Raw genomic sequence first — 14283 nt, 5'->3', positions numbered from 1 at the left:
AAGGATTTTTGCTTGCCAGACGAGAAACCTTATTGCTTGATCCTTTTACTGACAATATCTACACCCTTGCTGCACCATTTAGTATTGCGATAACTGCGAGGAGTTTGGTCAGCACTACACAGACGAGTGCCCCAACGAGTCTTTGACGTATGTCGGGGCCGTATATGAAATGCTGATTTTTATTTTCATCCGCACGAAACTAACAATGCCTAACGCATCCTTGCATTTTTTTTTTACTCTCCTCAATAGATACTAATCGCGGACACGGATACTCGAAGCACCCGTAGACTCTATTTTCATCTTTTCCCTCTTCGTTACAACTCATGTGGCGTGCGGAACCGAGGCTTGCCCCTGAATCTGAGTTGGATTCGTTCGTTGATCGGCTAGCGACGATCTGTACATATTCCTGTAGCTCTTTATGTGTGTCTTTTGTCTTTCACCCTCCTTTCTGCACTTGCTGTCTGTCATGTTGTCATTTCCTGTTTCTTTTGTTTTTTTTCTATAGTTCAATCTTTAGTCTTTTGATACCATCTATACGTCCGCATGCACGACTTTTGTATAATTGTGAGATGGTTGGTCACATTTTTAATATATTTATTGGCCCATGGACGCTGTAATCATCGGCGAATGCTTAGCCCAAAGTCCGGGACAATGCATCACGTGGAATCTTGCCTCTTTTTTACTTCCAGTTCCTGAAAATCAAATGCTGACTTGCCTTTCATCATCGACCGTGGCCCATCCAACAGAATCCATGGAATCCACCATCAATGGGCCTGTCCGCGCGGCAGTCGACTCGCCATCGTCGGAACTGAGGCATCGGAGTCATGAACATCCCAAAGGCGCAAAGCAGCAGCAGGAACGAGATGATCTGTCTTTGAAAGGACCTGACACGAGAACCGGTGTTGCAGAGAAGGACCCTTTAAAGCATCTTCCGCCCAAGAGATCAGTATCATGGTCGAGTTGGGCGGCTATCACTCTTCAGGCGTCGATTCAGGACTGGATCTTGATTGCGACAATGATCTTTGGAGGCTGCTGCAGTAATGTCTTTGCGCTCGAGATCTTGGTCAAGTAAGTATGCTTGAGAGCATAGGAGCAAAGGCCCCGGTTTCATGGGCGTCAGCGTCAATATCAATAATGCTAACTGTGCTGTTGTCTTGGATATCGCTCTAATTCTGATCTCGGCTATCAACCACACCTTTTTTTATCGCTTTTAGCGATGCTCCAAAGAGCGGTAAGACTCCTGTCTGGACTTCTTTGCAGAAACGGAACATTTGAACGGGGATCATTGACTAACTCAAGATTTTCCTTTATGAATGTGTCTAGGCCAAATGATCACCTTTGCCCAGTTCATCTGCGTCTCTCTCTATGGCCTCTTTATGCACGTGCGATGGCCCATCATTCAGGAGTTGTTCTCCCCTAACAGCCGCGCCAAGAACACTTCACTATCACCCTCCGCCTCGCTCACGCTCTCCAAAAAGAACAGCCCAGCAACCCCGGAGCCGCAGCCTACTACAACAAAAGGAGTCTGGCGATATATACCCCACCTAAAACCCCGCCGGATCCCCCTCATCCGCTGGCTGGCCATCGTCATCATGTTCTTCTCAGTCTCGGTCCTCAATAATTGGTCCCTGGCCTACAAGATCTCGGTCCCGTTGCATATCATCTTTCGATCCGGAGGTCTGATGGTCGGTATGGTCCTTGGCATGATCCTGATGAAGAAGCGGTATAGTCGCTCACAGATGCTCGCTGTCTTGATCGTCACTATCGGAGTGATCTATGCGACGACGAGCGCTAACACGAACAACAACAGCAGCAGTAGTAGCAAGGGAAGCAGTGGCAGCACACAAAAGGGGTCCCAGGACACTGTGAACGCAGGAGATTATGCGATTGGGGTCGTCATGTTGACAGTAGCCCTGATTGTATCGTCGTTAATGGGGCTGTTACAGGAATCGACCTACCAGACCTATGGCGCCGAATGGCGCGAGGGCTTGTTCTATTCACATTTCCTGGCCCTGCCAATGTTCATCTTGTTCTACAGCGATATCATGGATCAGATCCAGGTCTTCAATCGTTCGACCCCAATCCCGGTCCTGCAATTGGTCCGCCAGATCGGTCCCTATCTCCCAACTTCTCTCGCCTACAGACTCAGTTTCATCACCATTCCCAGACTCTGGATCTTCCTTGCCGTGAACACATTGACACAGTAAGTGTTTATATATGTTTTTTATATTTTGCGTATCCATTGTCGACCATTTCATAACATCGCTTGTCAAGAACATGCACCGGCAGACATTTGATATAATTTTTTTTTTTTTTTTTATTCTACTTATCACAGATTCATGTGTATCTCAGGCGTGCACCGGCTGACATCGCTCTCCTCAGCCCTGACCCTCAACTTCATTCTCAACCTCCGAAAGTTCACCTCCTTGCTCATCTCGGTCCTGTACTTCGAGAACGGCTTCGGCTTCGAAATGGCCGCCGGCTCCACTCTCGTGCTCTTGGGCACCATCATGTACTCGGCCTCCTCTTCCTTGCCCTCTTCAAAGAAACCAAATTCTCCTTCCGCTAACGCGACCAACTCATCGCTATCCACAACTAACAAAATTGGGAAATAAAGAAATAGATATAAAAAGTGTTCTTTTACTGGATATTTTTTTGGCCTCTCAATCATCTGCCTCATGCGTCCGGTTTATTCTACTATTATTATATGAACAACACTACAGATATTATAGAAGGCTGCTCCTTCACGCTCGTTTGGCAATGTTGCGGATCTTCTTGAAGATCCCCTTTGATTGATCCAGCCTCGGACTCTTGGGGCTCCCTAGACTACGCCATCCTTGAATTTCTATTGTTAAAGGGCCGTCCTCTTTTCTGTTAACGCCGCCAGTATCTGCTCCATTCGACAACGTGCTCGGGGGCATCGGCTGATCCGTGAGCTGGAACCTTGGGACAGACGGATCCACAACGAACCCATGTTGGCTTATCAATTCAATCTCTGTACCCATAGGACCCTCGGACGCATAAAAGTGCGTCGTAGGGATCGATCCAAGCGAGACCGACGATATCTTTCCATGATACCCAGGACGCGCCAGTCCCGATCCGTTTGCAGACGCAGGCGCAGAGGAAGAGATCGGCGTCAAAGAGTTCAGGTCACCTTCAGACGTAGTCAAGGACACGGTCGACGACATCGACGATGATACCGAAAGCGCCACCAGGAGGACATTCGACCTTACAGGTTTTCTCTTCTTGTTCAGTATGCGCTCCGCAACCCGCGCACGACGTCGCCGACCAGACTCGCCTTTCCAGTCCTTCTCCAGGATCCGGGCGATCTCCTGTTGGACCACCACTAACGACGGGTTCACCTGCGCAGAGACAGATTCCTGACATGCGATGATCGCCTGCTCGATGATCGCCGGATCGCTGCACTCGATCTCGTGCTCCAGCAGGTACTTTAGACAATCGATACGCAGGTAATACGCAGCATGGGCCAGAACGCTTCCATGCATCACCAAGATATGGTTCGGGTCGCTCGATGCCGATACCTGCTGCTGGGTCGATATCGACTTTGAAAATATCTTTTGCGAAGTAGCTCTCATCGATTTCGACATCCGCTTCTGCTCCTTGGGCGTTAGCATTGACATGGGATCCACATGAATCTCTGGCGGGTTCGTTCCTGGTCCAAAGGGCGCCATCCACGTCGGGTCAGCGCCCAGTTTCAAAAGAGTCGCCAAGGCTGTAACAGAGTCATGGAACCGAAGCAGTAGCAGCAACGGTGTCTCGCCTCGGAAGTTGGGCGTGTCAATGGGCGACCCTGCCAGCACCAACAGTCGGATCTGGTCCTCTAATCCACCTTTCATCAGTATGTGGTTCTTCATCTGGTAATAAGGCCCTCCCAATGAAAAAGATTGTTGCCGTGTGATAAGGCTCTGGTAACCGTCATTGATGGCCTGGATGCTGAAGATCGACTCGGAATCTACCTTGACGCGCTCCCATGCCTCCTGCTCCTGGTCGTCCTGCTCATCGATCTTCTTCAATGCCGCCTCTTGCCCTCCCTCGGTATCGTCGTCGTCCCCATCAGCATCACCTCCATCGCCATCCAGAAGCGAGAGCTGGCTCATCTGCGCGCCTGTAGCGTCCACAGCGCTGAGGGACCTGAGCTGATCCCGCATGCTCCGCAACATGGTCGGATCTATGACTGGAGGCGGAGCTGTTTCACAGATAAGATGGAGCGGTGTATTTCCTCCACGTTGTTCCTTGCTCTCAACATTGGCGCCCGCCTTCAGGACCATGTTCAAGGCCTGATACTTGTTCTTTCTCGCCACTGCTGCACAGCAGAGTACCGGAAGCCGCTCGATCGGCTCGAATTCGTCCAGGATCGCTGCAACGGACGTGAGAGCTCTTTTTTGACTTGATGATCCCGACATACTTGTAGAGGAGGTAGAATTTGTTGATAGCGACCGAGTCAGAGCCTTGTTCAAGAACTCCTGTAGCTCCACTAAATCACCATTCTTCGCAGCCGAGTAGATGCAGTTCGAGGGAGTCCCTGTTGGGACATGGTCCGCCGACGTAATCGGGGTATATGTACTGCGAGCCATGAGTCCAGTAGCTGCAGAGGTGCCAGAGCCCACTTCCTGCGGGGCCATGACCGCACCAGGTGTAGTTCTTGTCGGACTAGTAGCCCCTCTCAGCTCAGAGTCATCGCTTGAGAACGAGCTTGCACGTTCATGGGTCTCTAGCTGTGATTTTGTGGCCTGACGTCCTGTTTGTCGAAAACGAGCGTCCATATTTGAGATCCTGCGGTTATGCAGCGTCATTGGCGGCTCAGGGAATGCGGGTATAACCAAGACTGATCCCCGGGGCTGTTTTCCATTCGTGGCTGCTGCTGCTGCTGCTGCTGCTGCTGGGGGCTGAGACTGTGGCAACTCAGGAATCGGAACAGTGGATACTTCCAAAGCCGGAGACTCTGACTCCACAGTCGCGATAAGGCTCTTGACCTTCTCGGATCGATTATCCTGACCCTTGGTAACCGAATGATCCGTGTCGCTGCTCGTGTATCCATCCTCCACAACCTGAACTGATGAGGCCGCAGAGCTGATTTTTCGCGTCGTTTCGCCGTCGCTCTTTGGAATTCGGGGTAGCTTACGCCAGTTAAAGAACGTGGGCATGGATTCCTGCTGTTTTTGTTGCTCCAGTGCAGCTGTTGCGATGATGGTGTTTCTTCCAGGTCTGAACAGTAAATCCGGAGATATGTTTGCCGTGGGCGAGGAGGGTGAGGTGGGCGATTTCGAATTAGTGCTATCCGCCTGTGTGACTGGGATGGCGAGCGTTGCAGGTCCAGCTGACAGGATAGGTGATGGTTTTGTTTCGGAGGGAGCCGAGGCTGAAGTAGCTGATGAGATCGATGCTACCGCAGGTGAAGGAGTGGATGTCGAAGTAACATAAGCCCTTGTAATAAAGTCGGGGTCAGTGTCCGGGTGCGCAGGCGGGAGCGGTGGGAAAGGTATCGCAGAGGCAGGTGAGCTCGTTGTGTTTTGAGCGGGTATATTTGCCTCTGGTCCTACAGTTTTAGTCGACGCCTGGGTGATGGCGATGGTCAATCCTTCAGGCTGTTGCTGGGTATTGTTAAGCTTGGGCGGCATAGGCCAACTAGGTCCTGTTGCATTGCTGCTCATCCCGCCATTCGCAGTAGTTGCCGTGAGTACTGTCGAGGTTGCTGTAGGTGTCGGAAGGATATCCTGAGCCGATGCAGATGAGGCAACGTACGATTGAGCAGGCGCTATCACGATGGCGACGGGTGGCACAGTGGCAGACACTAGGGTCGGGACTGGATTGAGAGGTAATGAGGTGATGTTTTCAGACTGAGAGATTGATTTGCTCCTGAGGTTCTCGGAGGCCATTTCCAATGCTCGAGTGGGAATAGGTATAGCATCGCGCTGCTGGGTGATAGAGGAGCTCGTCGCCAAGCCGATGGTCCATGCTTCGACAGGTTTCTGCTTTTCGGTAGCGTCCTGCTGCATCTGCGCTGTGGGCTTTGTTGAGGACTCGACACGCGGACGGACTTTGTCGGATACGATGATCTGCGTCGTGATGATGTTGGTTGAAGCCGCAGTTGCGGCAGCCTGCGCTGCAGTGCTTGCAGCATGCCGCATAGATATCGCGTGCGCATGCATGGGATCGACAGCTGGCATATCCGGCAGGGGTGGCGTGGGTGGTGCAATGGCGCCAGGTTGGTATGGTTGTGCATATTGCTCCTGCCGCTGTTGCTGGTAAAGCTGCTGCTGTTGCAACTGAACTGCCTGTTGCTGTAGTTTGAGTGCCTCTGTCTTTTGTCGGGACTCCGTCATCAGTCTCTCAAGCCGGTTCTTGAGCTCCGAGAGATGTGGTCTATCCCCAGGGTTTAGCTTCCAGCAATCTTTGATCAGCGCTTCGTATGCTGGACCTGGGCTGTCCTTGATGTTGGTGGGGATCTCTTCTTGCCTTCCAAACATGATTCTTGTCGACAATCCTGGCTGACTCAGATCCTTTTCAAAAGCGACCTTTCCCGTTAACAATTCAAACATGACCATTCCCAGTGCATAAACCTCGCTTCGGCTTGAATATGAATTGGACGCAAGGACTTCAGGGGCGAGGAACACAACGGTCAAGGATCGAATCCTCTCGAGTTCTGCTGTCGGTTTCGGAGGCATTCCAACCTCTGCCCGGTTGTTTGCCCTGCCAAAGTCGGTCAAAATTGCCATTCCCTGTAAACTGATCAAGACATTGGCTGAGTGTAGGTTCATATGCTGCATACCGCGTTGGTGCAAAAACTCGAGTCCGGAGGCGATGTCGTGGATGATTTGCATCTGCTGAAGTGCGTTGAGATTCGCCCGTTGTTCTGCAATGTATCGACGCAGGTTGCCGAGTGGGTGATATGGGACAACGAGACATGTAAGCCCTTGGTTGCCGAGCTGTACAACACCAAGGAGCGGGTTCGTATATTGTGAGGGCGGGGTGATAAGCAATTGATGTACCTAGTAAGGACAGCACATGTAGAGTTTATCTCTCCTGTTAGTAACATCCAGCAATTCAACTTCATTGTACCTCTCGGTCAAAAAAGGGTGTTTAATGGCCTTACCTCGAAGATCAGGTCTGCTGGTCGGTGGTACTGTTTGATGGCCACTATCATCGGGCCAGTTGTGGCAGTGTTGTCGTTTTGTCCTGCTGCCTGGTTAGTGGTGATGCCCTGTGTGGACTGTAGCTGGGCTGTGTGGAGGATGCAATTGGGTCCAGCTGCGACAGAAAGAGCGAGGTCGTCCAGCTGTCGGGGGTCGAACAAGCGGACGGCATGTCTTGCAATAAGGTCCGCAAGCCAGGGCACGTCCTGAGGCTCGATGCCTAGGGGTGTAACAAAGGGGATGGCAGGGATGTGGAAGCTACCGGCTCTACCAGCAGCTATCGTGGATGAGGGATGGCTCATGGGTATACGCACTCCTAGAGGGACAACGGCAAGTCGCGGCAGTCGAGAGAGAGAAGGACGATGGTTTTTTACAAGAGAAGCAGAGTGGGCACACTGGCACGCGTGCAGTGGCGAGTATGAGGAAGAGGAGAATACAGAGGGCGGGTATGCAAGAGACAGGCGAGGGGTGGGAGAGGGAGGAGAGGATGGGGGGTGTGATGGCAGCGTTGGGGTGGCGGGGGAATGAGGGATGGCGATGGGACGAGGAAGGGGAATGACCGAAGGAAGAGCGGTATACGAATACAGCAAAAAATGTTATGCTCTCGCCTTCCAAAAACCCACAAACGCTCTCTTTGTAATTTTTCGTTCAAAGAGCACCCAATAAAGTGTATCAGGGAACGAACCAACCAAGAAGAGGGTCCTGTTACATTCCGCAGTGCAATTTGGACTACGGATGAATGCTTATAACCAGTATCGCCCTTGCCAGTGGAGATCTATAGGCGGATCGTGCTAGTGCACCACCGTGGCCACCCTTCTATTACAGGAATGCAGGACAACTCTGATATTCTTGGAGTACCATGCCCTTTGGCCGTTACACGGAAAGGAGCGTGTGCCACAATGGCGAACTTCCTCGTGGTAACCTAGCCCTGGAGGCAGACCCCTGGGGGCGGGGTTATTATTATTGAAATTATTATTTGTTGAGCCTTGTGTTCCTGAGCCAGGCACCGTGTTTCATTCGTGGACCCTCTCGATCGGAGCCAAAAGGGGGTTCTTTTCTAAGGAACAACGCGTTTGTCCACGCTCATGATCCTCGAGAATGGAAATAGTGTGCCTGATGTATCCACACAGCTCAGCTTACATGTACTTCGCATGCATCTCCCCACAACTTGGTCTTAGTGCATTCAGGGATTAGATTATCCGCAGCCGCCTAGCGCCAAGAAGAAGCAAGACATGGAGCGACGAAACCCTTTGGCATACCATTGTAGCCGTGCATACACTTTACTCTTTATGGTAGCCCGTTAATAAATATATGTTTATTGCGAAGCAAGTGGAGTCAAGCTGCGACTACTCGTGCAGTAGTACAATCGGCGGGCTGTCTTCCCTGAGCGACGTTAGGAGGTCCTGAGCTTTGACCGCCACGCCCGATGAGATATGCTCCACTCGGTTCTTGCGTCGCCTATCCCGCCTCAATGCTTCGTTGTCGCCTCCATTCCGGAGCGTCTCTAGTAGACTGTCCATCATGCCCTTATTATCACCTACTCCTTCTGCATCGTTTGAGCCTGTGTTTGAAGGATGGTGGGCGTGCGGTTAATTTCTTTCATCCGTTCTACAACAGCGAAGCAAACATTTTTTTTTTTTCGGAAGCATCGCATACCTTCGCTTTGGACCTTGATTCTGTTCTTTTTGACAACAATCTGCTCCTGCCGAGCCTTGGCCGCCGTCTTGGCCTTCTCCCGCTGTTCTTCCCTCTCCTGCTGCTTATGGTTGTCCTCCTTGGCCTTCTCAAACGAGGCACTGAACGTCTTAAAGATGCCAAAGAATTCGTCGGGCTTTATGACCGTTGCATCCTCACCATAGAACTTGACGCAGTCCTTGTACAACTCCTCCATGTTTTGCATGTCGGTCTCAGCCTTCTTGAATGCAACCTCGGCCGCCTCCATAAACGGTTGCATAACCTCGGAAAACCGATCCTCAGGACAGGACTTGTAGCCGTTGAAGTAATGCGTGCTCAGCTCAGCCTTGATCTCTGTTATCTTTGCTTTCAGCTGATTGAAATCAGTCTGTAGCTCGGGCAATGACACTAAATACATCATGATCCGTTTCCAAGGTTAGAGACTCGAGATGTATCTCCCAGCTCGCTTCATGCTTCGTCTGGCATTTACCTCGGCAGGCGTCTCTACAGGGCTCAAGTTCCTGCTGGTAGTTCAAGACATCGGGCAGCGTTTTCTCGGTGATGTTGGTCAAGAAATGAAGCAATGTCATATTGGGAGCATTCGAGGCTTTCGTGTCCACCAGCTGGATATTTCATAATAAAAATGAGTACTAGGTCTCATCTTCATGCCATAAATGTTCCACTATTGCTTTACCTTGTTAATGCTAGCGATCTTAAAACCAAAGGCGCCTCCGTTATGACCGCCGCCATTCATGTAGTTTCCGAGCATCAGAATCAAGTTCAGAAGCTCCCTAAAGTGCGTAGCATTCTTTAGACTCTTCGAGGCTGCGGTGATAGCTGAAACAGCCTATTAAAAAACGGACCGGAACCATGTTAAAGTCTGAACTAGTATTTCAATTTTTTTTTTTATATATATGCATGGCGAACAGCTACTTACCTCATTGATTCCCTCGAGCAGTGTTTTAAAGGTCGCCTTGAACTTGAGACCCTCCAATCGCTGTTGGTATCGTTCGACTTTCAACATTTCAACAAAGAATGCCTCTGGTCTGCCCAATGTCAGCTTGACTTCTTCAGATGCGTCCTTAAACTCCAGCAGCCTGCCAGTCTATGCGCCCAAAATCAGCACGAAGACGGTCATATCAATATCTGAACCAAGGCATTTCCGTCCGGAAAGTTACTTCATGTTGGAAAGGAATCGTTACCTCTTCAGTATCAGGAACAAATTTGAGCAAATTGCTCAGTTGTACAAGGGTCATGAAATCTTCGTCCATGCGGAGGATAGCCCGTCGGATCTCGGGATATGTGTGCTTCATTCCTCCCAACATAATGTTGATCTGATAGGCACGACGCTGGTCCAGGATGCAGATTTCTTGCGGCTTCTTGGATGCACGAGGTTCTATTGGCATCAGAGTCATCATTACAGTCAGCACCACAGTGGTCGACAGCTTCAACAGCGTTACAGTGCATACGATAAAGCCAACTTGATATTTCGTACCTCGATATTCAGTGACTTTGGCCACAAAGAACTGCTCCATGCTTCCAAAGACCCCATTCTCGCCCAAAGCCTTCTGCAGCGCACTCTCGTCCACTCCTCCAGAGCCCCAAACCGTATTTCCAACAGCCATGTAATTCAACTTGTCCCATTGGAATGCCTTCAGCTTGATGGCCGCCGTCGCTGCTTCCTTCTTCATGTTTGTTGTCATCATACCGGATAGTGGAGGTCCTGAAGCGCCCGGCGGCGGTGGCGGACCTCCCTTTCCTGGTGGTGGAGGAGGCGGCGGTGGTGGTGGACCGCCGGCTCCACCTGGTGGGGGTGGGGGCGGAGGAGAACCTCCAGTCTTTGGTGGTGCAGGCGCTGAAGGTGGTTTTGAACCTCCTACCTTGGGTGATGCAGGATCCGATGACCCCAATTTCTTTTTCTTTGCTGCAAGCATGGCGGCCATACCTCTTGATGGAGCTTCCGAGTCCGAATCGCCTTCGTTGCTCTTGGCCCCACCTCCCTTGGACATCATACCGCTGAGCAGACTGCCCAGTCCCCCTCCACCGGGCACTGATGGTGGCCCCGGCGGCAGCGCAATCCCTCCTGCGACAGATGGAGGAGGTGGTGGCGGCAGTGGGCCACCGGTGGTTGCAATACTGGATCCAGCTGCTGGAACAGATCCTTCGCCTCCGGATCCCTTTTCTGTGCCTTTACCTAAAAATAATGAAAGAGTCGATATTAATACGCATTTCAGGACGCGATGCTCAGCGAAATGCTCACGATGATACCCTGCCGCACTGAAAATCGCAGTTGTTACCATGCTTGAATTTCCCGCCTCTGCCGCCAGCTTTGCTTGCATTGATACTGGCCAAGAGCTCGGGCGTTAGATTCGCTTGACCAGGGTATTGGAACCCATTCATCTGTTCGAGTTCTTTGTTGAGTTCAGGATCTGGCGGTGCCATCGACTGGGGTAGATGATTACCATATCTTTGCTGTAGGATCGAACCTTCCAACTTTGTCTGCTCAATAAGTCGACGTAGTTTGTCCTTGTCAATCATCGGGAAGTCATCAAGGCCTTTGCTTCCTGTACTAATCAATCCTCCTGAGGACATTCCAGCCTCTGCCATTAAAGTGTTGGAATCCTGCAGGGACCTTAACAGATGCTTGAGCTGTGCATCCTGTATAGCCAGCTTTTTCTGAGTCTGAATTTCAATGTCATTAAGTTTGACCTGTAGAGTTTGGATGGTGTGTCGAGAGAGCCGAAGAAGGTCCTGAAGCGAATGGACGTTGGCTTTCAATTGAGATACCATACCATCTACGTATTATCGATCGCAAAAAAAAAAAAAAAAAAAAAAAAAAAACAATTTTGAGTACGTAAGTTTCCTGTACACATTCGCAAGTTTCATGGTTCCTCCATTATTACTCACCATCCTTTTGACCAACTTCCAGCTCCAGTTCATTTTTCTGACGTGTTGTGATCTCTAGCTCCCGTCTCGCCTGCTTCGCATCCTCAAGAGCATGGTTCAGGCGATCCTGATCCACTAATTTACCCATGAGTTGATTTACAGAGATACCAAGCTTCTGATCGAAATTATCAGTAATCCCGCGTCTATCCAGCACGACTTGGGTGACGATCGCGTCCATCAGCTGGAAATATCGAGTCCTGCAGCATCCAAAAGCAATGGAGAGAGAAGTTAGCGATTTGACTAGAAACATTCCGGTTACGATAAATTAATATTACCCTGGAAGCTTACCTGAGGTCGCCTTCTTCACGGATCAAAAGCATATGCTGTAGCAGTGACAGAAAAAAGTCGTACGCTCTGCTACTCTCTACAGAACGAAGAAGCGCATGGAACACATCATAGGGGTCGGACATGTCCTGTAGAATCTGTTGATTATAAAATTCTACCATATCCTCGTGATCATTCTCTGCTTCATCTTCATAAATATTGAGTTGCCGGTCAATAAGATCATGATTGAGGCACCTCATTTTCTAGTAGATTTGTGTTCAAGGAAATTCAGATGAGGAGGATTAGCACCATATGCATGCAATTAAACCATACGACAATTCGAAGTAACCGGCCATGGAAATACTTACAGACACAATGCGTGTTAGCCCACTTGTTGTCAACTGGCTTCTGAGATGCATGCGATATTCAATTTCGTCAATAACTTGGAGCAGTGCATTGATGAAGACGACATTTGATAGCTATGAAAACATGGTGGAGATAACCATTTGAGTCCTACATTCCTTTGGATGTCAATAGCTTACTTAATAAAAGAGTTGTCAGTGTGAGTGTTGTGAATGGATAAGTGTCCCTTTTACCATCAACGTACCACATATTCAATAAGGTGATTATCCTGCGTTCCAGTCTTTTTCAAGTCTTCGCTCATTCCAACCATAGTACCGAAGCGACCGCGTCCATCGATTGTGTTTTCGAGAATTCGCATCCAGGCATCGAACCGTGCGCTTTCTTTCCAGTATTCCATGACCTGATCAAGACCGTTCAGGACCAACTTGTGACCCATAGGCACCTCACAATAGCACAGAAACGTCAGCACCTCCACGACCAGTTTTCTAGTCTGGAGATGAGGCGATGTTATTGAGAAACAGAGAGATGTGATACATGGCGAGTATCGGATGGCTTCCTGCGCGCCCCAACGGTTGTTCAGCAGAGTCTTTAAGCATTTGACAATTTCGAGCTCCATTGCAAGGTCAGCATCGCGTCTAGAAGTGGATAATTAGAACGAGAAATGAGTACTCCAGGTATGGAATGCAGAAGTATAAAAGTAGCGAGCATACCTTGATGGACGGCGGTTGAGTACTGCGAGTGTGCTGCATAGGACCTGCTGTCCACTGCTTTGGATAAAGGACCGTACCCATCTACAAGAGCAAATGAAGATCGACGTTCGGACCAAAATAAGTTAGACTCGTTAAACGCAGCACAGCCACCAAAAGCGAAAAAAAGGTAAAAAGTGAAACATACGAGATGGGCTGCGACTTTAGAGACACATTGAGCGCAAGCAGAAACTTTGGGTCGGTGTTCCTGAGATCTCCATCTGCCTGTAGCTTGCGGATGAAATACTCTGGAGATGACTTGTCGATATATCCCCCTTCCCTCTTTTTAGCCTATGTAGGTGAGACATGTCAGAGAACAGAATAACAAGGAACACCGAACCATTCCAATGTTTTGGTTCGTTTCATTTAGTGTGCAAACGGATCCATTGCTTCGCGCGATATCACCACCCCTCTTTTTTTTTTTTTTTTTTTTTTTTTTTTTTTTTTTCGTGACATCTTGGATCAAGCACTCATCTGGCGCCTCTCCGTAAAACGAATCTCGCTTGCACTGCACCGTGGTTAGGCTGCTTACCTTGGACTGCTCTTGAGATTCATGCTGAAAGATCAGTTTCCATTTATTGTCCACGCTCAGATTCAGCATTGCCTTGCGTTGCACTGGTTCATGCATACCCATATTATTCTATCGACATCACGAAAACGTATCAAGCAAAGGCAGTTGTAGATTAGAGTATGAGGGATAAAAGAAAAAGAAAATAACGCCACTGCGAAGCTGCTGCATTTTGCAATCATTTCGCGTCCAGCTTCCGTACGCACCATAAAGTCTAAGAATCGATCCTCGATCTCCTGGTCTGTTCGTGGTCGTGCTAATGACATGGCCTCTGTGCGACCAACCTCACTAACCGTCCCTGAGTTTGACGACCTGTGGGACCGAATGGACTGGGCGTCATGGTTGGGGTGGTTGTGATGACTGATGCTACTGCTGTTTGAATAGGACCTGTCCATGGATGAGGACGAGGAGGTACCTCGCTGACGCCCAGACGTGAGGGTAGTGATCACGTTTAATATCACAGACGGGGTCGGTGTCGAATGTTAATGAAGGGAAGAGTGGCTATGTGGTTGGAATATCGATGCAAATAAAGGCGAGGAAAAAGGAATTTGCTTGGGCAAGTAAACGA

General features: G+C 49.7%; 4 protein-coding genes across 4 annotated transcripts; 2 read left to right on the top strand and 2 right to left on the bottom strand.

Annotated features, from left to right (window-relative positions):
- The first annotated feature begins 200 nt into the window (after positions 1-200).
- On the top strand, positions 201-663 carry BC939DRAFT_335734 (uncharacterized protein). Its single transcript, XM_051551638.1, has one exon. The coding sequence runs from the start codon at positions 324-326 to the stop codon at positions 615-617; it is 294 nt and encodes a 97-aa protein (XP_051407330.1). The 5' UTR covers positions 201-323; the 3' UTR covers positions 618-663.
- Positions 664-719: 56 nt separating this feature from the next.
- Positions 720-2623, top strand: BC939DRAFT_429032 (UAA transporter family-domain-containing protein). The gene is made up of 4 exons (XM_051553217.1): positions 720-1068; positions 1215-1231; positions 1324-2203; positions 2336-2623. The coding sequence occupies exons 1-4, from the start codon at positions 752-754 to the stop codon at positions 2613-2615; spliced, it is 1494 nt and encodes a 497-aa protein (XP_051407329.1). The 5' UTR covers positions 720-751; the 3' UTR covers positions 2616-2623.
- Positions 2624-6524: 3901 nt separating this feature from the next.
- Positions 6525-6902, bottom strand: BC939DRAFT_389119 (kinase-like domain-containing protein; the record flags this gene model as incomplete). Its single annotated transcript, XM_051551875.1, has 1 exon — positions 6525-6902. A coding segment is annotated over one exon (378 nt), but the record flags the coding sequence as incomplete, so codon positions are not given.
- Positions 6903-8500: 1598 nt separating this feature from the next.
- On the bottom strand, positions 8501-14110 carry BC939DRAFT_507569 (uncharacterized protein; the record flags this gene model as incomplete). The annotated part of the gene is made up of 16 exons (XM_051560896.1): positions 8501-8715; positions 8811-9236; positions 9319-9451; positions 9523-9675; positions 9766-9933; positions 10031-10224; positions 10324-11022; positions 11126-11623; positions 11736-11971; positions 12063-12301; positions 12407-12517; positions 12646-13036; positions 13112-13192; positions 13296-13438; positions 13680-13787; positions 13922-14110. 16 exons carry the CDS (start codon positions 14108-14110, stop codon positions 8501-8503), a joined length of 3984 nt encoding a protein of 1327 aa, XP_051407327.1.
- Positions 14111-14283: the final 173 nt, after the last annotated feature.

The sequence above is a fragment of the Gamsiella multidivaricata genome, assembly GCF_025024155.1.
Source record: "Gamsiella multidivaricata strain RSA 2152 chromosome Unknown BC939scaffold_98, whole genome shotgun sequence".
Lineage (NCBI taxonomy): Eukaryota > Fungi > Mortierellomycota > Mortierellomycetes > Mortierellales > Mortierellaceae > Gamsiella > Gamsiella multidivaricata.
The sequence above is the reverse complement of the archived record's forward strand: the minus strand, read 5'-3'. Positions and strand labels throughout refer to the sequence as shown.

What these genes read in the sequence shown, in the direction of transcription:
- BC939DRAFT_335734 (XM_051551638.1), top strand. Translation starts at nt 324, where the DNA reads ATGTGGCGTGCGGAACCGAGGCTTGCCCCTGAATCTGAGTTGGATTCG.
- BC939DRAFT_429032 (XM_051553217.1), top strand. Translation starts at nt 752, where the DNA reads ATGGAATCCACCATCAATGGGCCTGTCCGCGCGGCAGTCGACTCGCCA. An exon ending in GCCGTGAACACATTGACACA is followed by an intron (nt 2,204 to 2,335) that starts GTAAGTGTTTAT and finishes TACTTATCACAG; the next exon opens with ATTCATGTGTATCTCAGGCG.